This window comes from Pollicipes pollicipes, unplaced genomic scaffold, assembly GCF_011947565.3.
Source record: "Pollicipes pollicipes isolate AB1234 unplaced genomic scaffold, Ppol_2.1 Scaffold_3087;HRSCAF=3621_pilon_pilon_pilon, whole genome shotgun sequence".
Taxonomy (NCBI): Eukaryota; Metazoa; Arthropoda; class Thecostraca; order Pollicipedomorpha; family Pollicipedidae; genus Pollicipes; species Pollicipes pollicipes.
Genome location: NW_023596225.1, coordinates 2320455 through 2347559, shown reverse-complemented (window position 1 = coordinate 2347559; position 27105 = coordinate 2320455). Strand labels below are relative to the sequence as shown.

Genomic DNA, 27105 nt, shown 5'->3' with positions numbered 1-27105 from the left:
TGGTGGGAATGGGTGCAGCGGGTGAGAGCGGACGTGGGCGGGGCGGCGTCATGCGCCGCCCGCCGACCTCCGCTGGTAGTGAGGGAGTGGAGTACGGAATACTTGTGTCTGATTCACCGTCGCGTCATTGGAATCGATTCCGAAAGAAATGTGAGCCGAATTACGAGTTAAAAGCTGGAGTTTTTGAATAAACTTTGATTCCTGTCATACCGTTATAGTGATTCTCATTCAGAATCACAAAAAGAAGGTTGGATTCTAGGGTGGATTAGCCTGACTGGTAATGACATAAAACAGAACACGTAGCAGTGCAAGTAACACACGTAACAATCCCATGGCTTTAGTGGTTTCTTAAGACGTGCAATCTAGTCAAATCACCGAAATTTAATCAGACAAACGAAAGAAATGCCAGCCAAGGTTGGCAAAGTAGCAGTTATAAGTTGCTTATCTGACCAGTCTGTAAAGGTCTTCGCAAGAAAGATTTCCTCAGCCCACTCTACCCATCACTCATGGTGCCGTGCACATACCCCACCGCTACCCATTCCTAATCCCCACGTCGCCCATCCGGATGCATCTTCCACCACAATGCTCTTTTGCGGCGAGCATTCTAAAAGTCGTGTGCGTAGGGCTTATGACTAAAGCAATCAAAAGATGTAACAATGTGTAGTGTATCTCGAAGTATTTTTCGGGAACAGGAGTGCAGACATAGCGTTGGTAAGAAAGGGGAGGGGGCACAGGATTTACTGATTTCGAGGGGCAAGATTTTCTTAGTTTTAGCTCTTTTTATCTCCTTTAACTGGAACAGAATCAATAAGTTACCGAATGACGAAAGTCTGTTGGCACTTCGAAGTTAATAAATTTCAGCAAGCGATCTTTAAATGACTGCAGGAAATAGATTACCGGCACTCATAATTCCACAATGGCTCAGTGGGCTGTTTTCAAACCAATATAATTCAGAAGCTTTCCCAAGTTTTACAGAGTTCTACAGCGATGCTGCGGACCTCGCGAACGTAAATTGTAGATCAGAATCGAGCCAGAAATGTATACTCACACGGTCAACCCATATTCTTCTGGGATTTTCAACCTTCAGTCGGAATCAAGAAGTGGGAAAAACTAGATTATGTAGTTTTGAACCAGCTCGCTCGCAAGTGCCAAAAATCCCAAAAATTCCGTCGCGGTCTCCGTGGTCTCCGTTGGGCGCGCAGTAGGAGCTCCGCGGCCAACGCCAGGCGGTGGCCAACGGGCAAATGACAGTAATGGCGCATTTGAAAAAGGCTCCTTTAAACGGGTCTTGACATCAATTCGTACTTTAATAAGGTAGTTCGTCAGTAGATTTCACCTTCGCGATTTTCAGGTAAATAAAGGGAACGGATTATCCTTTACAGCATCGTTAACTGGTGCTGGAATCTGCAGTGGTGGAAGTGGGAGAGTTCAGGTACAATCTCTATCTTTCGTGTTGTTGGACCTGTTAACTTGCTCTGGGGAGAACCTAGATCTTATACAGGCGAAGAACATGTCACGGTCTAATCTTCAAACGCTACGCATTGATTATGAACGAGTTTCGGGAGCATCATTTCACGACGGTCGTTCTCGCGCCCGGCCGCCCCACCGCCCGGCGTTATCTGCAGTAGTCAACGCTGTTAGATTTTGTGGAAGCCCAGCCCTGGCTATCGCTTTTCTTGTTGATAAGGCTGTTTGCCTCCTTTGCCAATTCTTCAAGGACTATAGTTCTTAGGCAAACATGCGTTGACCATTTTTCATTTTGACTTCATTTTGGTTAAAAATGAGGTCAAGCCTACGCTGTTAAATATTACTGTCACCGCTGACCTGTTTTGGGGCATGGAGTCCGTGGCTGGAACACTAGGGACATATTATTGCTCCGGTCAAGGGTAAAAGGCCATTTCGTCCGAGCGCGGGGTGTCTTCCGGCAGCCGTTCTGGCGACGTGGGGCGGGGTATCCTCATTGATCCGGAGGCCTTTTGAGGGATGCGTCATGCTTCGGTCCGGGTGTAGTTTCCTATTCAATTAAGGCGCCTATTCACCCTGCCAACTCGGGCTCCTTCCACGCTTTGAAAAGAACACGGTGACCAATTGCGGAGAGAATCCAGCCTGCTGGCGTATTTAAAGGCATGTGTCATCATCTTTTATTACTTAGCCCACCCAGACCTCATGTTGCAAAATTACTCCTTTGATGGTCCTCCCTGCAGCAGAAAACCCTCTAACCCGGGCAGCTAGACCCAAATCGACGCCCGAGTCCTCACTGATGCAACAAGATTGTTTATCGCTGCAGGTGGTCCAATAATCGGCACAGAGACTCCAGTTGGGCTGAGCGTGTCCTTGGCTGAAATGGGGTAGAGGGCCCCCGGTTTGGTACTGTGGCCCTGGCTGACAAATGGCGCTTTCATTGCCTCATCGCAGGCCATAATCATACGATCCCGTGCCTTCTGTCAGAGGGCCTGGACCAACACGAGGGACACGCTGACATTCGGGGTCCGTCACTTTCCCTGCTCAGCAAATGTTCTCCTGGCCGACTCGAGACCCCTTGCCGAAACAGAAGCGCCTATTAGGCACTGTAAGCTCCTGACGCACACAGGACCCCCCCGTTGCCCCAAAAGAGATGCAAAAGGCGCGCCTGAAGCTGAAGAAAGTCAGATTAACTACGGGATATTTTCTGATGTTTATTTTGAATGTCTTGAATACACACGGGAGTGTCAACAAACCTCTTGATTTAAATTCATGAACGTTGAGAGGTCAGTGATCTGAAATGGTCGCGACCAACTTTTTTGTTTTGAGGTGCACGTCGCTCCAGTTCTAAGCGGTGATTTTAAGTTGAACTATCGAAATAATGCGGTCAGATTACAAGAGGGAACACGATAAAAGTGTCTCATGCATGCATAACTAAAATAGGAATGCTGTAATGGCAAATTTTGCGGGTATTACTAGGCTCTAATGCATGCTGATAAAACGCAAGTACCCGTTTGGTTCTCCGTGTTTCGAGTTTGTTAATTTCCAGCCGTGGTTTTGCTAATTTGCATTCTGTTTTTGGTGTCTCAGTCCAGGCCATATGTTGACGCTTCTATCTGTAACATGGCTTTTCTACTTTCCAGGCGAAGGCTCAGTTAAGGACGCAATTTGATATTGTGATATGAAGACATTTCTATCCAAATGAAACCTTCAGTAAATCTAAAATCGACAAACAGAAATTTCAATCTGGTAGAAAATTGCCAGATCACATGGTGTACTCAGTTCGTGCCTTCCTAAACTTATGCTCCTAAGCTACTGTGCTCCTGTGATTAATGATAGTCATATAAAATACAAACATTTGGGGAAACTGTAGGTTTGACACATAAATGATGAACATGCTCTTGTGTTTGGAGTGTTCGTACATTTACAGAAATATGTCATATAGCATGCCATTTGGGACGCACCATTAACACGTCTTAACATTTGACCACTATTAGTGCAATAACCAAGGTATTCCAAGTGCGGGGGGGGGGGAGTCGGGGTGGATGGGGATCAGTATGTTTCTCCTTCAAGCCATTCTTTAATGTCCCAAGTGTTGCACTACCTATATTTGTTTGCTTTAGATAGCGTAAGTGAACACTGGGGCCTTCAGGTCTCTTACTTTGGTGACGAGTTAGTCATGTTTGGTCTCAGAGGATTTCACCTTTGGGGGTCTCACTTGCCTATCAGGCATAGTGTTGGGTTAGGTACCCTGTGGTCCTCCATTTCTTATTGAAAAGGATCATCACAGTATTTAGTTACATTTAAACAATGTTCCATTGACACGTCTAAGGCACTCATAAGATAACATAACTTCATGGCACAGGAACTCTTTGGAACTCCAAAATGTCACCAATTAATGTTGTTGTTGTCTTTCCCCAGGCAATCCTTCTTACTGTTGAAAAATGATAACCTGCAGCTATGAGTACTGCATGATACATCGCTCAATTACGGTGCCCATGGATCCTGTTAGGTTTTGTGGAGCCAGTTGGCACTGCTTGCCTACTGGAGGTGCCACTTTCCTCTCATTTTTATACCTTGAAAGACAGCACCCTGCAATGCACCCCCAAATCTCAAGTCTGCATTGGCCAACCAGCAGGTATCGAAGAAATCACACGAAAAACTTCAGTTCAGCTCTGAAATTTTTACCTTGAATTGTGTCACTAACCATGTTTGATACATCAAGCAGGTTTTATAAGGCTTCACGGTGCCAGGGTTGTCTACATCACAAGCGGTCTACAAATTTGCAACGTATTTAGGCCCATTTGTCATTATTTCTTAGCTTTGGAAGGAAAGTTGCATGAGAAGGGGAGGGGGAGTTTGAGAAGGTTATAGCTAAGGGCTGATCTTAAACCTCTCTGAAAATCTTAAAAAAACTTCATACTATGCATTTGGGGCCATAACTGCATCGGCCTAAGATTGGAAACAAATTAAGTTTAGATATGGCTATGATGGTGCGCGGTAGGAGGAGTCCACAAATGACATATGCACTCTTAACTTTTGTGGGAAAGTCTCAGTTCCGAGCTCATGCATATGCTCAAAACTGAGTTATGCATTACTATTGATGACATCATGCGAAATCATATTGTGACTGCCTACACGGCTCTTTCGCCCAGGAAAACTCCAAGTGCCTGTCTTAACATTGAATGCAACCGTTGCCGCCTTCTCAGTGGTTGCACAGCCGAAAATTTCCCTTCAATCGAGCTGACCTTTCGTTTTTACTTGTCACCGGTTCGAATCAACCCGCACTAAATCGGAAGTCCGAAACGGTCCGTGACAGGTAGGGCGATAATCATCTCAAACGTTGGTAAAAGTCGCCCTTATTACATGCAAAGCATGATGAAGGGCTAAGGGCTGATGTTGGAATATTTGACCAGCTACAGCTGTTTTAACCCCGGATATGGCTAGGAGACGTACTAGGAAGCATTTTAACTCATTTTTATGGGAGAGGACGGCTTAAAAGTACTGGCAAGCAATTATTGAAAACCCGCATTATGATGCCCTTCAACAGGTAAAAATGCCCCGGGGCGTCCCGGTGGTGACGTCACCGCGGGATTGCCATGCCTAGTCCGACTAGGTCCGACTCCCCTGCGAAAACTCCACGCACATATAACGGAATCCCCATGTTGAAGCGACTTGGCTGGCGGTCTGCAGACCACGTAATGCGGCTGGAACATGTTATGGTCGTGCACCATGTGATGTGATCTCCTCACACTCCGTCGTCTTTGTCCACCCTCTTTACATTAAAATCAGAGGAAAACTAGAGACAACCGAGAGACAAGCACAGCGAGTTTGGTTCCGGATACAGGCACGTGTTGCAGCGGCGAACAGCATCTACGGAGCTCGCGTCACGATGGCGGGCAGACCTGCACCACCCGTGAGGGGCTGGAGGGCAGGGTTACCGACGGCAGGCCGGAGCTGCACGCCGCGCACCCTCCCTGCGGGTCACCGCGCTTGGCAGGGCCAGCAGCTGCATTCGTGAAGCACGGACGGTGTGTGGAGGGCGACGGACTTGTGTGTGTGTGTGGGGGGGGGGGGGGATGTGTTTGCACACGAAATGGCATGTCGAGTGGTTGCAGGCAAACATGCGTGTGGAACAAAGCTTGTATGTTAAATATTCCAAGCATAGAATTAATATGCCTTAAGTTCGGCTTTATCAAGAGCGTGGGATATTAAGTCCGTGACGGCAAATGTTTGTGATGTAAAAAGTTTGTAAGGTGTTACTACAGAGCAATGTTTCCAACACTGATGCATTGCTAATGTTCTTGTTACATCGGAAAAAATACTCAGTGTGTTTTAATTATAAATACCTGTATTTCGGAGCATTTCGTTGCATTTTCAGCATTTCAGCTTCAGCACTTCGCTGCACTTTTACATCCATAATTTACATTGACGGTCAAAAACCTAAGTGTGCGAAACTGGAGCAAAACGGCGTAATGATTGTTGAAGGTATCTTCAAAAAGGAAACATTTAGAAAAGGGAAAGGTAGAGAACATGCGCATTCAAACGGCATACACAGGCAATGACATGCAAATGACATATGGACGGTAGAGACTGACAATTCAAACGGCAGATGGAAAAACGAAGAAAGCGACAACGAGCTTGCATCTTATGATTACAAAATGTGCGACAAATCAGGCGATGACAGTGGTATAGGAAATACCTACACTACTCATTGGAAATGTATTCATTACCATGGGGCTTAAAAGAAATCTTTCACATACGTTTTCACATATGTTTCACTTATCACATAACACTGTTCCACATGGGGTCGAGTGACGCTTCGTCCTGGCATTGATTAAGTGTTGAAATTGCAAGTAAATTTTGATGGTCTCTAATTATGCATCAAGACCAGCTGGGCTCTATAGCTCAAAAGAAATGTTCCACGTCTGAAAACTTTGATTGTGAAGATTTTATAAATATGATGAAATAATCTCACTTAGCATTAACATGCTTTAAGTGGAAAAGCCAGCACTACACAATAATTTTTCCCTATTTTATAAATATTCTCCTCTTAAAAAAACGCGCGCTTAATCAATACGTCATCGTTTGATTGCGCCATGGAGCGTCTGTATGACAGCACTAACAGTTTTCAATCTCCCGAGAGTTAAGGCCACGGGCTGGAAGTATCGGCCGAGCCAAACAGCGTGATGTGTCCGTATTTTGGCCCTTCCTTGTGGCGTTTGCGCGTTTTTATCCGTGAGTTTAAGAGGTTTGCTGGCATTCACGTTCTGGGTTATAACGCTATTGTTAAGTCATTCGATTACAGTGTTATTTACGTAATAACTGGAAAGAATGTACAACTTTTTGTTTTATGTAGCTCAAAACGCAACTCGTGTGAGAATCTCGCATAGCCTATACAACATTGTGTGAAAGCCAGTTGACGGTCGCTATATATGGAAATCGTGCTCACGAACACCTGATATGAACGGCTCCACAAGTATGATTTTATTGACCTTGAATGCCGCATGACCAGTGAAGTTGCAGGATTTGAATGACGTAATTTTGACTTTGTGGATGCCTGGGAAACCTTGAAATAGTTCGCACGAAATAGTCTGCACATATCCGCGGGCGTGTAACCCAGAAACTAGAGGGTTTTAATTCTTAGAAAGGGCAGGGCTGTAAACTGCACCGAATGATCTTGAAGATGGCTATTTCAGTTCAAAGCCCTATGCAAATGCGGAGCACTTACTTTAACGAGAAGGGCGCCCATCATTGGGCGTGCGCGAATGTTTCCCGCGAACGCCAAGGTTCGTCGGGAAAACGGTCATTTGACACTTGCGCAAGCAAAATTTCACGCGCAAACATGTTGCATAATGCTATATACTGAATGCACATCCCCATCCATAGTGCTGGCTTATGACAAGTAACTAATACGGGGCAGCCGTAATCTTTCTCAAAATATTTCGATAAAGGTTAAGTATATTCCGTCTTACTTACGAATAGATATGCACATAATTTTCTGAGGTGTCAGTAGGTATTTTGACTCACATTTGCCAAAAAGCTTCTAAATTGGTCTGCAAAGCGAAAGTTAGCTGATGGCTTTTTTCAAGATGAAAGGCATTTGCGTTCACAAAATCGGTTATGCTAAATCGCATACGTACATGACGTGTACCATTATCTTCATGACAAATTTTCTACGACGAACTTTTGTCGTTCATAAAACTACAAAGGTAAGCACCTTACTAGCATTGGTTAAGAACACCTATCTGCCTGCGAACAATTCATAACGAATAAATAGTGACTTACGATCGATTATCATTTGTTCATAATCATCATTGGCATGGAACAGCTGCAGCTTGCTTGAAATTCCGAGTCACGGCAGCAATATCATCTGCTTTGCTGCCGAGCAAAGCCTCTCAACCGCAGGTCTTCCATGCACTCCTACTCTGTCAAAAATTAATCTTTACAAAATATTACTCCGCTGTATGATATCACCATCCGTGGCGCATACATAATGCAGCTGTACGAAATGTTCTTGAGAAGTTCAAAGTGTCTGTGAACAATGCAACTCGGCTATTTTTGGGATATGAAAGATTTTGTTTGCTCCCGCCCTGCTTGTGTCAGAGTGCGTCGGCAACACTGAAATCATGTACCAGGAGGCGTCTTGGGCTCCCTGTTGCGCCTTCTCGATCCGTGTAATTGCATCATGATATCTCTCGCTGGCGGTGATATGGGAAAAAATCCGTTGCTCAGGGCGTCATGGAATCAAACGTTACTCATAGTGTTGGAAGATCCTCTAACATGGACCAACAGTATGTAAATACAGCATTCTCTCTCTCTCTCCCTCTCTCTCTCTCTCTCTCTCTCTCTCTCTCCCCCTCTCTCTCTCTTTTCTCTCCCGTGCACATTCTCTCTTGCGAGCGAATGCGCACGAACTGTAAGCATACTTATCTTTTCCACTCGGACTTCCATTCGAAAATGGGCGCGGCACCACCTGCGGTATTAGTATCACTGACCACTGTCCACCTGGATCAAAGCGTGTTAGGTCAGGCAGCGCCAGCACGCCATGCCGACAGCGGCGGCTTGGGGCGGCTGCGGATGGTCATATGGCTCACGTCAGGCCGGATTCCAGCCAGGCTGAGGCTGCCAATCTCGGCACGACGTCCCCGGGGCGCACCGAAGGGAGTTGGCGAACAATATCCCCACCAGGAGCAGGCTCAGGGCATATTGCAGGCGGGTGGGACACAGCAGCAGATGGGAGCCCAGTCACTTTTGTTTCTCTCAGCCATGTGGTGGACACGCCCATACACCACTCTTTTATCATGTTGCTTGGCGCCATGGTCATTCCTGGCTCGTCCCTAATCCGCAACGCTGCCATAACCGACCGTAATACAGTGTTCAGGTCGGGTAATATCACCCAGTACATCGTTTCCCCACCACACAGCGACAGTATATAGACACCGCGCCAAAATGAATACTGGTCGTAGTCTCGCTGCATCCATGAGGGCGGGGAAGTGTCGCCATGCATTTTTAGGTCGAGACAACTGGATGGATGTACATAAAATGTAAGAAGATTTTGATCTTTGCGCTGTCATAGACTTGCAATAACTTGAACATAGTGTACTAGGAATGCATGGAACATAACAGGCCAGTGATTGTTAACATGCGTTCGGGTGGGGTGGGTGTCAAATTGACCCCGCGAAGGTTTTTCCAGAATGGTTTCCGGACGGTGCAGGGCAGCCGCGCCAAATTTTGCATAGCTGTAGACAATTAAATAGCGGATCGTTTGGGATCATAAATTGAGATGTACCTGGTAAGATCGCTAACTTATGGTACGTCAAAGTCAGGCCATCGTTTCAGCGAAGTCAATTTCTAGGAAATCGTTCTATCTGATGCAACAACGGAGTGTTAGGCGAGGCCATTCACCTCTGAGATGCTTTCTTAGGCAACACCAATATTGAATGAACAATTTACGTTGACCTATGGTGAGGTACAAAAGGTCGGGCCAAGGTAAAAACTAGCCTGATTTTTTACTCTTGGGCTTGCAGTATGGGATAGCTTTTGGTGCCCATTTCAAATTTATCGATAGCAGGAACCGCATTATAACTTTCCATGGACTTCTCGGAGGTCAGATTACGTCACTGAATTGAATTGACCCGGGTCAACATTTTGTTTTTAGAAACATACAGCCTCGCGTAATCTTTGTCGCTTATTCAAATGCAAAACTCGTAGTCTTGCATGATTTTGGTCATCATGGCCTTTAAAGGATGAAACAAGGTCACTAACCAGATGTCGGGTGCGTTAGCTCAGGCGGAAGCGGCGAATTGCTCTTTTGTTCATTCTCTTTTGCTGAGAAACGCAATCATCATGTCAACCACTACTTGCAATCACCTCTTTTCAGTCTTTTTTCGCCGGCCATAGACGGCTAGCCACCTCCGGTTGCGGGCGAAATAACGTATAGCAAAAAGTAAGTGTAGTGATTGTTCGCAGTACCCGCATCGATTTGCCTTATTTGATTAAAGCCTTTTTACACCCGACCCAGCACTACGCGGGCTGCCCAACATTGCCAGACCCAACACCTCATTCGAGTTCATACCTCAGATCAACTCCGGGAAACGAAGTCCGGCAAAAATTGAGAGTTGGCGGCGCGCAATTTGGTGCCCTGGTAGTCGAGCTGTTCTGGAGCACTTTCCATACATGCATCATTCACCATCCCGAAATTAACTCCAATTCATCGCCATATGCTGTATGTTTAGTATTCTCATAAAGTGGGGGGTGCACCAGTGGACTCCCATCCGGCACCTATGCTGCTCACGTAATTTTGCGGACGTACTTTGGCCAAGCCAAAGTTATCCGCTGCGAACCTTTCCGTACGTTTAATTGCTTACGAACAATTGTGCAAGCACATTATGCATAGAAACTTTCCCACACGAACTTATGTTCACACAGAGTTTTGTCAATGCAAACATTTTACGCATACAGTTTATGCCTTAAGAACATGCGCTTAAGAAGTTTTGCACACAAATCTAGTGTACGTACTTCCGGCGTACTTATGTTCACACAGAGTTTTGTCAATGCAAACATTTTACGCATACAGTTTATGCCTTAAGAACATGCGCTTAAGAAGTTTTGCATACAAATCTAGTGTACGTACTTCCGGCGTACGACATTTATTTTTCACACATATTTGCTGAGAGGAATTGCGTGCGTACCTTGTGCATATGTATTTTAACAATGCGTACATTTGTCCTAAAACCCACGGTTCCTCTAGATATGCGACACCAGAGATACTGGGCCCGATTTCTGTGGCGCCCGCCCTTCCTGCCAGGGTGGAAAGCAGGCGACGGCGTATAGATTCAGCAGCTGAGTACGCCGTAAATCCTGAATGACGATAGCTCTTCCAGATACCAAAACCGGCGACGTCGGCCGCCGACAGCGCTATTGTCGGCAGTTAGTAAAACTAATGAATCAGTGCAAGATCCACAGGTGGCGGGCCTGCGCCGAGTAAGCACGGATGGCGCGGGCGGAATGTACATCCTGAGGGAATCGCAGGTCAGCGGTTCTAGGACGAGCAAAAAAGCCAATTTGATGAATGCCTTTTCGTCGACTGCTTAATGACGACTACAGAATGGAATCGACTGCGAATAAAACTAGGAGGTTGAAGAGAAACCCGTGGCATCACTGTTTGATACTCTATCGCCGTTACGTAGCAAGCTATGCCACTGAACTAGGCTGACTGAGGAAGCTTTTTAAAGCAAGGGTTTTTCCGGACGAAGAAAATATGACTACATCAGCAATGTTTTACGAGATCTTAGCCAGCTTTCAGTAAAGAATATGTACTTGTACCAAAGCCACATTCTTCGCATAAATTTTGACATCTGAACCAGAGTCCCTCGCTGGTGACTCTGTTACCAGGTATGACATTCACCAGCGCACCACTAGGCATTTTGATCAGCTCGCGACTCCTCCGATGTGCTCCGAGTCTGGAAGGAGGAGGTTTTATTACTCGATCGTGTCTGCCTTTATTGATTTGTCGGCGACTATCCATGTAATAGAATTCGCGCGTTTTGAGATCAAGGTCAGAAACCTCATGATACGAAGTTGAAAATAGCCATATTGTGCGGAGTTGCCGTACGACGCGTATAAATACAACAGCGACATGCAAAGAATTGAAATGTACGAGTTTCGACGTTCTAACATGGCGAAGAGTTCCATGGCGAACTGCAAATTGGCAAAAAGCAGGATGGCGCAGTGCAAAATGGTGACAGACAAAATAGTTGGTGTGCCAAAAAGGGAAACTGGCCAAATGGCGAGATGCAAACAGCAAAATGAAAAAATGCCGGCGTTCCAAAATGGTAAAATGCCAAATGGCGAACAGGAAAATGGAGACATACCAAAACACGAACATGCCAAAACGGACCGTCCCAATAGCGAGCTGTTAAAGGGCCATATTTTAATAACTGTTGACATGGGAAAGCTACATGACAAAAAGTCTGGCTGCTTGCTGGCTGGCAATACAATTTCGAATAGGGAACGCGTATATCGACTCATGAGTCAACTTACTGAAAACGGCCCTCGTATGTAAATGACGTCAGACCCGAGTCGATTTGCACGCAAATGCACATCTGTGTATATCGAGTTAGACTTATGACGTCACGTTTGTGCATGAGTACTCGCACTCGTTTGCGACCATGCCCACGCCAACGCGCTGCTGTGCAATCATGTTGAAAGGTCTGTCCCTTTGGAAAGAACCAGCTTGAAAATATAAAAGGAATAGCACCGGTGCGTTATTTTTGATGCCATCTAACACCAACTCTCTTCTGGTAATTCTTGTCTTCAATAAAATACAGACAGCATTTTGCTTTCTAGTAGCTTTCCTGGCTTCTATCCCAGTGACGAAGGTAAAAAAAAACACGCACGAAATCATGCCGGTGGAAATCCTGTGGCCAAAGCTGGCGAATTTGTATGCATGGGAGGGGGGGGGGGGGAGGAGGGCGTTTCACCATCAAGGGGCCCGTTGTCAGCCCTCTACACCCCTCACCCGCAACCAATAGTCTAGATGAAAGCCGCACGCCGCAGACCACCGTGGGACAAGCACGCGATGCTGCATGGTGTGCCTTGCAAACAATGTGAGTTCTGCATCTGCCTTTCCTGACACATGCACACGTGTACGCACGAACGCACGAATAATATACATATATATATATATATATATATATATATGTATATATATATATATATATATATGTATATGTATATATATATAGAACATAGTATATATATATATATGTATATATATATATATAGTTATATATATATAGTTATATATATAGTATATATATATATATATATATATATAACTATATATATATATATATATATATATATATATATATATATATGTATATGTATATATATATAGAACATAGTATATATATATATGTATATATATTTATAGTTATATATATATATAGTTATATATATATATATAACTATATATATATATATAACTATATATATATATATATATATAGATATATATATATATATATATATATGTAGTTACACAGAGTCATTCTGTGTAAATCCATTTCGTAGTGGACGTAAGCAGTGGAGCTGTTCTGAGTAGATGTACTCATGACTCGATTAACACGCGTTCTTTCAAATATCTCAGTGCCTACCAAAGCAGAGCATTTGGATTCGGTATGTCTGCATGCTCGACCAAACATTCGGAGTGGGCAAAAATTAAAACATAGTGAAAAGTTCGGATAATCAAAAACAAAGTAATGCTGGAATTACAGCACAAGTATTACAAAACAAGGCCTGTTTTTAACATGCGTGAGTATTGTTGATGTAAATGGAACGTACAACTGGAACGCTATTTCTAGGTTTTCAGTTATGATCTCTACCTAGCTTCCATCACATAAGTTCAGCGGTGACTAAGATTGATGAGTAGCTGACATCGAAAGTAGCCATAACATACAATTCTTACATTCTACGCTTCCCTCTCGTAAGTCCAAGCTCTAAGCTGTACTCCCGACCTATAAGCGGGGAGTATAGCCGCGTCAATATTATGATTTTCAGGAGATTCGTCCGTCTGTCCAGTTGTCATCCACAACTCGATTCGCTGTTCCACGCGACCTCGGACAGCGGCAGGGTCGCCACGCTGGCCGCCCCGAACCGCGCGCCGCTGGACACCGGTGAGCTCGGGGCCCGGACCGGCGCGGTGGCTTCCCGCGGCGGCGATCACGGCGCCCTGCCACCGTGAGGGAGGCAGCTGATGGCATGTCGCCGGATGAAGAGGAAGCGTCACCTGGGTGCGGGCACGGCTGGCGGACCGTCCAGTGCTAGTCTAGCGGCGGCTCCGGACGGATGCCATTCACCTCAAGAGATGTTTCGAACTGTTTCGGCACAAAACCTTGCGCATTGTCAGTCACAACCGCTTTTGGGGCTCCCCAGTTCGCAAAATTCACGGGAAGCTTTTCAGTGCTAACCTCGGAAACAGACGGCAGTGTTGGATAAATATCGATTCACTAGAGTCAGTGTCGACTAAAATCGGAAACATCAGTTTGCCGCACAACAATCTAGATAAGCCCGCTCCCAGGGTAGTGGCGGCCGCTGTCATGGGTGCAATGGTGCCCCTGAAGTTGTGCCCGTGAGCTTCTGACATCTCTTACACGATCGGACGACGGCACGCATGTCATCATCTAGTTCAGGGTCCTGGCTGTGCAAAACCGGACTGCCCAGGTGAGGCTCAGTCTGGCTCAAGCCAATTTACTTTTTGTCCATACCACCTGGAGTGCGCAGTGCATGTCACGCAGTGCGATGGTTGACGTAGCATTTTTAGCATTGGTTATTAGTATTTAGTGTCGGGTTGAGGCCAAAGCTGCTTTACATTTCAAGATTTATGTGTTAGCCTCGCCTTGCCGAAGCACATTCCGTTTAAAGTGAGACGCTGACCCCTGGCACTGAGCTATTTTAGTCTAGACACATATCCTGCCCTAAACATGCTTACAAAACGGTCCAAACCCTAAAAGCTAATGTTTTTTTATCTGAAAAGGTCATACAACACTGCAAATGTACTTGATGTTTGGTCAGATTTGGAAAACACTCCATTTTTGCAGACACTGTCATTTCACTGCATTCTAGAAATCAGATCTGATATGCTGCCCTCCTATTGCAAAAAACAAAATTTGATGACACCCGTTTCTCAATAGCGATCATGGCGTTTAGGGTTGCTTTGGCTAACAATGCCATCATTTGGTAGGGTCTACCAGAACGTTGATAAACTTGCAGCCTGGTTTCCAACTACCATTTGGTAATAAATTGGGACCTCCAAACGCGCATGAATTCACAACCGCATGATTTTAACCATACTAGAACTTTCCTCGATATCTGTATAACTCCTAATCTCACCCACACCCTACTCCACGTTCAGAATTAGCAACAAACTGCGATCAATACTTTATAGCGTCTGATCCGAGCCAGTAGAAGACTTTCTTTTAGTGGTTGCAAAGTGCATCTTTTAAAGTATCCTTTCATTTATTCCCATTAAACAGATCGCAGGTTTATAGGCTCAGCAATTTTCAAACGTGAGCTTTGGAAAGTATGACGTAAGGTTATTAACGATGTCGTGACCAGTGGTCTGCCACAAGCTAATGACTGTAGTATATGACTTCAGGCCTGAACATCATGCCCTTATATCAAGATCAATGCCAGCCGAAATATGAGATTGAGTGCAAGTCGACAGTACATGGGCAAGAAATTGTCCTACAGTGATACTCAATATGACCCGAGTTTCGTAGCTCAACGCAACACAGCAAAATGACATCACGTACTTGAGCTTTTTCAATGGAGAAGCCCTTGCCCTTGAACGCTTGGCTCACTCCCGTCATACGGACGAGGCGCCCCCTTCCCCAGTACCATGGCCCTTGAAGGCTTGGAGATGGCAGCGTCGATCTCTTCCACGGTACCGTGGCCCTTGAAGACTTGGGCATGGCAGGGGCGATCTTTTCCATGATACCGTGGCCCTTGAAGACTTGGAGATGGCAGCGTCGATCTCTTCCAAGGTTGCCTTTGCAGTTTCTTGGTACTCATTCATGGCCGCTGAAACATCACAAATTAGCAGCCCATGGTAGGATGCGTCTTCTCGGTGCACAAAAGCCCGTCTGAAGTAACCATGAAACCGAGTGCCACTTTCTGTTTCGCCTGGTTCTCCGCAGTGAACTGGTGGGGCCAGTCTAGCCCAACTCAACGGTAGCATGTGTTGAGCAACCTTCTGAGAAAGTGCAGACTAGGAGCTCTGCCGATCACCAGGAGCACACGATGTGGTATCATCACAAATAGAGGCCTAAGTGCGATCAATTTATTATTTTGGGTGACCATCTTAACGAAAACATAGGAGACATATCAAATCACGGATGCTTACGAATATACTAAATTTTAGTGGGTGCAATGCGTCAACTAAAACATTCTTTTAGATAACTTCCCTTCTTGTGAGGAACATGCTCGCCAACAAGTGGTAATAAATAGAAGGGATGTTGCTCGCCGCAGTGCCGAACTATGCTGTTTCGCGGACAGTTGAAATGCCGAGCAGCAGACGTCGTTTTCGGGGTTTTGTCTGAGTATTCTGCCTGATCATGGTCTGCTCAGTCATATGCAACTGGCAATTACCACATCGAAGAATAGGCGCAAGTGGTATTCTTCAAGAGTGAAGGATGGAACTAAGCAAACACTTTCGAATTTGAAATAACACACCAAAGTGCATGAAACGTGCCATGAGAAACGCAACCACTGCCCTCGTCGCTTGGCTTCCGCCGCCGCTGCAAAACACCGACACTCAGCCGGATGTGATGCCACCACAAGGGCAGTTCCCGACCGGTGACACTTGACTGATAAAGCACCGCCGGCGCCTGGTCACCAGACAGCGACAACAAGGGCAGTCTCCGACCTGTGACACATGACTGATAAAGCCCCGACCGGCGCCTGGTCACCAGACGGTAGCCCACGGCCGTGATGTGATGCCACCACAGGGACAGTCTCCGACCGGTGACACATGACTGATAAAGCCCCGACCGGCGCCTGGTCACCAAACGGTAGCCCACGGCCGTGATGTGATGCCACCACAGGGACAGTCTCCGACCGGTGACACATGACTGATAAAGCCCCAACCGGCGCCTGGTCACCAGACGGTAGCCCACGGCCGTGTAACGGGCGGCACATGACCTGTTCCTGCCCACCGACCATTTGTTTGTAACACCCAAGAATGTCACATTGCAATGGGGTTACTGACTGCTGGTAACATTGAATGTAGCTTTTGCATCGCTTTCAAAGTAACATGTACAGTCTGTTTTAATAGACGGACGACAAGCGATGCGCCTCGCTGCTGTTTATCTCAGCTTTCGTACACCTCAGATCTGACACAAAATAAGACCCCTGTCTGATAATGCTATTGTGAAAAACACGCATTTTTCTTTGCCATATCAGCTCGACCTTATGCCACGCCAGTCTGCAAATGCTGGTAGACCTTTGAAGACAGAATACTTGGATCTGGGCAATAAATGAACTACAGCATCATGCAGCTCTTTTAAGTTGCAGAGCAAATTATAAAGTAAGTCTGCTTTCAACCGAAAGCAGTGGGCTCGAGTCCATGGATTGAGGACTGACTGGACCGACGTCGCCAGCGGCTCCCTTTTAGGATCGGCGCTAGGACCAACCATGCTCATTATTTTTATCGACGATTTACCAGAAGTGCAAAGCGCGGCCAAGATGTTCGCGGATAATACTAAGGTGTACTGTGCTGCTCCGGGGCCCCCCGCGGATAATACTAAGGTGTACTGTCCTGCTCCGAGGCCCCCCGCGGATAATACTAAGGTGTACTGTCCTGCTCCGAGGCCCCCCGCGGATAATACTAAGGTGTACTGTCCTGCTCCGAGGCCCCCCGCCGCTTTTCTTCTTTAGGTTGACCTCAGTGGCCTGGTGAAATGGTCGAACGAGTGTGATGGCTCTCATTAAACGCATCCAAGGTCTCCAAATGCTACCCAAATCTTGAACTGTAAGGCAAGTTTTGTCTTAACCAGTACCACAAATGTTACGCCAACCATTGCACTGCGTGGGATGCTCTACGCGTTCCAGGTGTTATGAACAAAAACCGAGAACCGAGTAGCCCGGCTTTGCGCAGCCAGGGCCCAGCTGGCGCCCTGTCAGAACCCAGCAAGCCCAGAGTTCAGCTCGCGCCCTTGTCGGACCCACCCTGCACTCCACTCTGCTTCACGTTATCCTTGCTCGGCCCATCCCTGATATAGACTTGTACCCAGTTGGTATACAGGGTTTCTATTAGATGGGGCCAAACAGGGTCTTAGCTGGAGCCCAGCGCTTGCCCAGACCACGCCGATATCCTGACATTTTCCCGATGTGCGCTTAGGTGCTGCACAACTAGTCCTCAGGCCGCAGGTAGCTAGACCGAGATCGGAGGAGGGGGGAGGGGGGCATGGGCAGGCCGCAGCCCGTCATAAAAAATGTTACAACGGGCATTTGGGGCCGTGCTGGGCATTGTATCACCGCCCACTCAATCTACTCCGTGAGGGACCAGCCGGAGCCACGATAAAATGCTGGCTGGGACACTGCATGACAGCATATAATGTTAGGTGTTGTTATTTGGCCCTCCCCATATGATCAAGAGCAAAAGGTATGGAGAAATATGTTTTTTCATCCTTCGCCCAGCTACAACATGAACCTTACCTTTTGCATCCTTCCTACCTCTTTCCGTCCAGCATTGGCCAGTGTCGTCATCGCTCCATATCTAGCACCCCTGTGTTTCACTGGCTGTTACCATGGAGCAAGTATCACGTTCTCTCTAATTGCACTCTGTGTGGTGCGGTATATTACTCCCCTAATAATGGGGGGGGGGGGATGCGTTGCACAGAGCAAGATAATTCTCGCACATAAGGTTCAAAACCAAATATCATTTGGCCATAACCGAGGAAGTTTTGTAGCGGTGGGGTTCCAGCATGCCGTGCGGTTCCCGTTAACTGAAGCATAAATTCGCCTTTGACAACCGCATGGTCTAGTACAGAACCTGAAATAGATTGCACAGCAAAAATAGTGCCTGGCTGACGTCACAGCTACCATATGAGCTCGAGAGAGTCCAATTCACCCTAATCTTGCCTCGTGCTTGTGTCGCAATGAGTTTTTGCTTCGGTTGATGCCCGTCTCATTGGTGCTCTCGCTTGTCGAGTGAGGCTATCTCCGCGGAGCGCTGAGCTGTTGGGCGTGTACTTGTCGGATACAGATATGAAAATGGTACGTAGGTGTTTTTCCAAATGCCACTGCCGAGCAAGCAAATTGAAGAGACTGGCATGTGTGACGTGTGTAGCTGTGGGATTATGCCGAATGGCGGATGACACCTTGGAGATTGGCGGTCACTGTGAAGGGAGTGGCCCGTCCGTTCTTTGTCATTTGAGTGAGGCGGATCGTGGCAGGTTTTGCCCAAAATTACATGGTGTGAAATCCAGATGGCTGCATCTGAGATAGTTCCTGACATCTTTTTGCGTGTGTGGGTTTGTGGGGCTGTTTTGGTATGCTGGCGTGTGGTGTGGGACGTTTAGTACCGTAATATGACCCACCGTAAAGTGGGTCACGTTAGGAATGCTTATGTTGGCAGTGTGTGTAGCATGCAATCTTGGTACTGGACATCTTGGGGGATCTTTACCATGGAAATATTTTATCAACTAGCACTGAGCTGGGCATCACATATTCTGTGCCACATCACGTGAGACTGGATTGGGTGGTGGCCACACATAATCTGCTTATGAATTGGTCATTAAATCATCCATGGCATAGGATTATGAAGGGCTAAATGCCAAAACAAGTCTTGTGAAATTTTGGTTGCTACCATTAAAAGCAGTGAAAATATTGTTTTGATTGGTAGCAAAATATGTCCATAATGTTACACCCAGTCATGAAAAAGGATGTCTTGTGGGGAAAATGTAAAAAAGTCATGGAATGTGTGTAAATTCAAAGTAACCATGATCAGCACTACTACCACAGAGTGTATATGCCAGAGAACACAGAGAATGTTTCAATGACATCATGTGTATGCTATGTGATTCAGAGCTTAATGAATGTGCTCAACTTCTTGGGGATGTGGGTTTTATCTACATTTTTGCAATGATGCAGGTTATCCATTTCTCAGTGTCATGTTTGCTTGTCTGCCATGCTCCTACAGCATTAGTTACCTTGGCTATGACAGTATTTTTAGTCTCAAAGTTTTGCCCTGGGTCTCTGCTAACACTAAAAGAAAGACTACTGTTAGCCTTATTCTATATAGAATAACCAGGAAAAAGGAAAAAATACATACTGATATTTTGGCTGCAGTGTTATCAAAACTGTCATTGTCTTGTCTTAAAACTGTATCTTTATGTATGACATTTGTAGGAAATATACTTAACATGCATAAATTTGAAATCAGCATACTTCTAGCAGGCAATTTTTCTTTGGTCACCAAGTACAAGTGGAAGGTAAGAGCCAGCTATGTCTTGGTGCATGGTCTACCTACAACCATCCACAGTTCATTGAAATAAGTTTTTTTAAACTGGTGGAACACCATTACCAAGTGTATTTTTGTTGTTTCAGGCTGCCTACAATGAGGATCAGATCGCAGGTAAGGTCAAGTGACTGCACTTGTAAGCATACTTGTGCTTGACTCCAGAAAAGTTTATTACAGCTTTATAAGTAGATCTATTTTGGCCCACATTGTATCAACATTGGAATGTTACTGCTAAGCCAAATTAAATTAATCATTTATGCACTTGGTTTGCAGCAGGATCAGAATTAAGTAACATTTGCTTGAAAAATGTATGGTTCACAAATGGCTCACCTAGTCTTTCAATCCATCCTACAATGTGAGCTACCTAGCCAGTGCAGTATGAAGGGGTCAGGCTGGGAGGCTTGAGCTGCCAACTCTAAGCCACTTAGGGTCGCTGCATGACCTACAGCAGTTGATATGCCCTAAAACCCAAAATCATCATCATTTAGACCACTTATGATCATATATGGGAAGATAGGAAATGTTGTCCTATCATCGTGGACATGCGGATCTCTGAGATATTTCAAATATGCCTTTCATCCAAGTCACTAATGCTCCTAGATAAGTTGCCTTTGTTTATTTTATATCAAATAAGTCAGGCAAGAGTCCACCTAATTAAGCAAACTATTTTTTAGATTTTGTTAAAAGACTGTCTTGCTAAACTTCCATCATCTGTTCATTAACATTCCATCATCCATTCCATCATCACCATCCTTCCATAAAGTCATCCATCTCATGACCCATCTTAAATTGGTGTGCAAAACAATCATACTCCTATGTTAATTTTTCAATATTGTTTTGATTGGGATGGATTCATTAAACCCATGCTTAGTCTAAGTCCAACCACCCAATCCTGGAATTCATGGCCACCAACATGTTGTGTGGTGGGGGAGGGGGAGGGGTTCAAGTCTTCCCATAGCTTCCAGCTGAGCCTCTCAGCTGGCAGCCTGGTCTCACAGCAGGCAGCTGAGCTCCACCAATGTGACGGCACTCCCTGCCGAAGATGTCATCATGTTTGAAGAAATTTGAATGTACTGGAGAATAGCATCACTTTAAAGTCAATGTTGTGTATATGGAACCTTGCTCATTTCCTGGTCATGTTCTGCTGCTTGGCCCTTAACTAACAACTAAGAGTAAGGAATGTATGCATGATTGGTATACTTTTCTTCAAATGACAAAAAATGGGCAAGTCAGGGAGGAGCACACAGTTTGGATGCTTAGCAAGTTGACCTTGGGTTGAGCCCTGCAGCTGATGTGGCAAAACCACTACTCTGCCCTCTGATATGCCAGAGCATGATCAGTGGCCTGCAGATTTGTCATCATTGCCATTCTGTTGGCAGTGTTATGTCAGAGGGCGAGCATGATTTTTTATGGAAATAAGAATAAAGCATTCATTGGCCTTACTGCTCTCTGTATCTGTACCTTTTTGTGTAAACTACTCTGTCACCTTGTATTGCAATTATAGATTTCCAGGCCATAAAGTTAACTGCATGCTGCTGAGGTATGATGTGTGAGGGTACAACTTTTCCCTGGGACTGGATATGAAACTAATAGCCCCACTCCTAGCATTATGAATCAGCTGTGCTGTTTTGTTTTCAACCTAAATTGCTCAAAGCCAATATGTGACATGTCAAAACTTTCCTTGCAGAGTTTCAAGAGGCATTCCAAATATTTGATAACAAGGGGGATGGCCAGATCCATGTGGCCCAGATTGGCGATGTGCTGCGTGCCCTAGGGCAGAACCCCACTGAGGCAGAGGTGAAGAAGCTGTGCCAGTCTCACCGGCCAGGTGAGCACCAGCCCGGCGGCGCCACGCCTCGCGGAGAGAGGGCTTGCTGCGATGTTTGCAGATACTGTTTAACTGACAGTTTTCTGTGGTCAGTAATCCCGTCTGAGTTTTTGAGATTAATCGTGTTTGTGGTTATCCTAGTCACGACGACTCGAACTTCTAGTAAACAGTCCTGTCCGCGGCGCACTGTGTGGCTCTTTTGAATCACTCGCCACCGGAGTAACATTCATTGTACCTTACGCCAGCGCCATAAGGCTGCGTGTTGCGAACATGCCCTTCGCCGGCCAGATAAGTATCGCTAGCTGTGGGCTTTGAACCCCCGCCGGCTGCGTGACGAATGTGCAGACCCCGACGCGGTGTGGGCTGCTCCAATGCCACAGATCATTGGAGTCTGCACAGTCTTGAAGCGAGCGTTGTTGACATGGCCGCTGTCTTCCCAGAGGACCGCATCAACTTCGAGGTGTTCCTGCCCATCATGCAGACCATCACCAAGCAGAAGTCGGCCGACACCGCCGACGACTTCATCGAGGGCCTGCGCCACTTCGACAAAGAAGGCAACGGCTACATCTCGTCTGCCGAGCTGCGGCACCTGCTCACCACCCTGGGTAGGTGGTCTGCCGCCCGTCGCGGCGGGGTCCGGGCGCGTGGGGGGGGGGGGGGGGGGGGAGGCGCCTCCCGCTACACTACTTTCGGGTAGCTTGGTCTGTTTTGAACGACAAGTTGAAGTGATGGGTTGAGCAGCTGGGAAAAAGGTGTGCGTTTTTGTCTCGTCAAGCATGACGTCATTAGCGATATTAGAACTCATCTTTTCATGTTAGCGCGGGAATTCAGTTCATGTATGTTGAGAATGTTTGATGCTCTCACCTACCTTACCCTTAAACAAATTTTCATTTGTATTTGTTCTTGTGTTCTCTGTTGTGCTGAGAAAGAAGACGGGACAGGTGGTTTCCCCTCCCTACCCCGTCCCTCGAGTTCTAGAATCCTCATCATTACGGGTGGTAAACGTCCTCTACGCCAGTTGATAATTGGTGGTTTGATCGTGTACAGACAGTGCGGAGTTAGGGTGCCGACAGGAATTCGCGGGTGGCGCGATAATAGCCAATTTTAGTTGGCTGGTAGGAAAGATGGCGGTGGTCGAAGAACGCGCTTTTCAGTTTTTTTTTGTGGCTGCTGTTCCTTTTGCCAGGGGTACCATGCATTTTCTGGCCTCTTCCGATAGCCTTTTGTTGTGCATGCAGACGTATGAACATGCAGTGTGGCACTCATGTGAGTTCCGGACTGCACTCGGGCAAGTGAGCCTTGCGTTCTAAAATTCAGCCAGTTACGTGTGCAGGATGTAAGTGCAACCTCATTTTGTCAAAGTTGTGGATCCCAGCGGACTACGCAGGCACGGCATGGCTTCTAATCCGTTGCCCCTTGACCCCGAACCCTGACATCTGACCTGCGCGGCCAATTTACCAAGCCCGAGGCGTCTTGGTGTTAGGTTGCGCCGCATGGCCCGTTGTTAATTGGCGGATCGTGGGCTAGGCCAAGGGCAGTGGCGACATCCCTGCTACCCAAGTGTCAGAATATTGCCACCCTGAGTGGAAGTGTATCACCAGCTAGCATGGCCTTTTTTGGAAACGTCTGCCACACAGCTTGTCTTGTCTGTGAAGGCCGTTTTCCTCGTACGGGTCATAAATTACTTCGACCGACCATTTTAGAATAACAGGGATGGCATATGCACCGAGTGGTGTGCCTGACGCCTTCCTTCCGGTTACGACACCGACCGACCGGGGCTGTTGGTTACGCTCTCGCTGACCCTAGTCTGGTCCTGAAAACGTGTCGAAAGGAGGGCCAGAGGCCAGCAATGTCGGGCTTTCACGGCTTCGATGCGCGGTGCAGGTGGGCGACCTCTGCGGTTTTGCGGTTTTATGGCGCGAGGGCCACTGGACCGGTGTTTGCAAGCCGTGCACAGCCGCCGGGAGGTAGCGACGACCCTGCCGCCGGTGCGGGACCGCCCTCCTGACCGCTCTGTCTACCGCAGGCGAGAAACTCTCCGACGAAGAGGTGGAGCAGCTGATGACCGGCCACGAGGACTCGCAAGGCAACGTTAATTACGAGGAGTTCGTGCACTCGGTGCTGAGCGGCTAGAGGCGTGACGGCCGCGGGCGGCGGCGCGCTGCGCGGCCGGGTGCCGGACGGCCGGCCCCACCGCCCGCGCTCGCGGTCCGCGCCGCCGTCGGATAGTGAACGGAGCGACGCCACGCTATCTCTGATCCGTAATCGCAGTCTGTCCCGGTGTGGGGTGTGGCGCGGCACGGAGCCGAGCGCCGCGCCCGGGTCCCGCCATCGCGGGCGCCCCAGTTCGCCGTCTTGGAGCGGGCCGCTCGCCGGCCAGGTGCTGAGAGTCTTCGCAGCTAGCGGGCGCCGGACCGTCGGCCGCGGCGGGCCGCCGCCTGGCTACGCCGGCCCGGCCAGCCACCCGCCCTGCTTGCGGTCCATCGGCAGGAAACGTGGGCGGGAGAGCGACGAGTCGTTAATGCTTGTGTCGACTAACAGGCCTGTGCGATATTTATTATTCACGTTTTCCGGTTCGGTCGTACTTTATGCGTCTCTGGCGGTCCTCTTGTGGCCCGGCTGTTTGCAGATGACCTTGTCGCCTGCAGCCCCGCAGGCCCGCTGGAAGCCGTGCCTTTTGCGTCGATTCGGACAAGGTGTACCCCTGGGGCGGTCGGACGCGTGCTCGCCGAATCCCGGGGCTAGCAACACATTCCTCGGTTGTGGTCGCCAATCCTGCTGTGTTGTGCTAATCACTTTTGTAGCGCCAGGACGACTGTTTTTGGCAGAGGACGGCCTAAATTAAAAATATACTTTTCTAGACGTTTTCTGTTTTGGGTGGAATGGTGGGATGCGATTCGCCGAATTCGCGAAGCAACAAGGACGAGACGTTTCTCCAGAAATCCATCGACCAATGCATAAATCAGTGTTCACGGTGATCAGCGATGATCTGTTTGTGGGCCAAATAGTCCCATCTTCCAGCCGTTTACGTTATAGCCGCAACTATGGGATAATGTAGCGGGAACGGGGTAAGCAGATTACCCGGGACTACCGGGTAGGCATTCATTTGGCGTAAGGCGTTGGTAGAGCTGCTGTGCGCATGATCGAATCGGACTGCTGGAAAAACGCCAATCACCTTTCGAAAGGCCGTTAGTTCGTATCTTCCCATCGGCCTTGTTGCGACCTCTGCCCGCAGTGGACCTGACAGATTGCGGGGCTGGGGCTGGGTCGGTAAGCCGCATCTCATGGATCTCGCCGTCCGTACCGGGCCGGTCCGCACAGCACGGGCTCGCCGTCCCTACCGGGCCGGTCCACACAGCACGGGCTCGCCGTCCCTACCGGGCCGGTCCGCACAGTGTGGGACCCGCCGTCCCTACCGAGTCGGTCTCCGCGGCGCTGGCTTGGCTGCCCCGGGAAGTTGACCCATTCTGACCCAGGAAGTCTGACTGAAACCCGCCAGCTGGGGCTATATAAGTTGTCGAGAGGGGCGTGAGCATGTCTGGCACCCCCGGCTTGCCGTCTGGGGCTAAATAAGTTGTCGAGAGAGGCGTGAGCATGTCTGGCACCCCTGGCTTGCCGTCTGGGGCTATATAAGTTGTCGAGAGAGGCGTGAGCATGTCTGGCATCCCCGGCTTGCCGTCTGGGGCTATATAAGTTGTCGAGAGGGGCGTGAGCATGTGTGGGACCCCTGGCTTGCCGTCTGGGCCTTCATGGGCTGTCGAGAGGCGTGAGGATGTCTGAGACCTCTAACATTTTGGGTTCCATTTACTCTCTTCTGGGGCTTTGAGCCTACAGAGAAGACCCCGCCCCTCGCTGCGTTACACCAAGATGGTTTGGATAATAATCACACGACAATCCGGTCAGTTAGGCGCGCTGTTAGGCAGGTACATGTAAGCGGGCAGACAAATGTAACAAGATACCAAAGGTCTGCTAAGAAATGTTTCAACGACAAAACACCCAGAAAGTTTGCACAGTTTGCAAGATCGGCTGATCCCTCAACCTGTCAGAACAGACGTGCGGTTGCGGTACGTTACGCGGTGCTTTCTGTCATCCCGCTGACCTTCCCTGGGAAGCACGCCGACCCCTCTCATACCCATCACGCACAGGCAACTAATAACAGCAGCGGGCAGCAGCTCCTGCAGCGTGGCACGCCTCTGCGCGGCCGCCAGCGCGCCGGAGCCACATCCTGCCATGGGCCCGCCCGGCCCCGGCCAGGAGAGGCGCTGACTCAGCTGACTCACGCGGCACATTCACCGCCGGCCGCCAGCGTCGCGTCGTGACCATATACGGCTATCCGGGCGGCGCACGGGCCCCACGTCCGCCGCGCGACGCCAGCATTGTGCACCGCGTCAGCTGCTGGCGAACGACTGTGGGCGGGGCAGAGTGAAATGCCTGCTCATACAAGGCCGTAAATACAGGGTACCGACATTGGGCGGCTTGGCCGTTCTGTGACGTACTCTTGATGGCATGATTATCATGCGCATGGATGGCTCCCTTTCGCACAATGTTTTTGGCTAAATCCAGCTGTGTTTCACTGATAAGGGAGTGTTCCATATTTCTCAGTAATTTTGAGCTGAAATATCCATTTTGAAGATCATCCGATGCAGTTCACAGCCCTGCCTTTCTTAAGACCAAAAATTATTTAATTTCTGAGTTACACGCCCGCTAATATGCACAGGCTATTTCGTGCACACTATTTCAAGGGCGTCCAGACATGCACAACACGAAAGGAACGTCATTCAAAGCCTGCCGCCCCACAGCCCAGGCGACGCCCAACACCAGGAAAAATGCCATCGTTCTGCCGTTCGGATCTGGCAACCGTAAGCGCGATTTCCAAATACAGTGGACGTCAGTTGGCTCTCAAGCAATGTTGAGCCAACTGTGTAAGCTTCCGTCACGAAAAACGCATTGTGATACATAATATAGCAAGTTGGACATGGTTTCTTCACTTGCTAGTTCTTACGGAAATTAGACCTGTAATCGAATGACTTGAGCATAACAACATTACCGAGTGGGTGAACACAGATTGACATGGTAAACTAACGGATGAATATGCAAGCCTTTCACAAGGAAGGGCCAAAACACGAGCACATACCGATATTTGGTCCACCAAACACATCCAGCATCGCCACGACCACCGTTCGAGAGAATTCGGCGCTACAAATGGGTACTGGGGGAGCGATTTCGCACGGCTAGTTTGGCAGCCCTTCAACGTCATGCAAACTTTCCAAGACACTGTCAAACAATG

The 27105-nt window shown here is 47.9% G+C and overlaps 1 protein-coding gene across 1 annotated transcript; it reads left to right on the top strand.

Annotated features, from left to right (window-relative positions):
* The first annotated feature begins 18633 nt into the window (after positions 1-18633).
* On the top strand, positions 18634-24682 carry Mlc-c (Myosin light chain cytoplasmic). Its single transcript, XM_037212430.1, has 5 exons — positions 18634-18744; positions 20077-20104; positions 21678-21818; positions 22259-22423; positions 23845-24682. Exons 1-5 carry the CDS (start codon positions 18736-18738, stop codon positions 23949-23951), a joined length of 450 nt encoding a protein of 149 aa, XP_037068325.1. The 5' UTR covers positions 18634-18735; the 3' UTR covers positions 23952-24682.
* The last annotated feature ends 2423 nt before the right edge of the window (positions 24683-27105 follow it).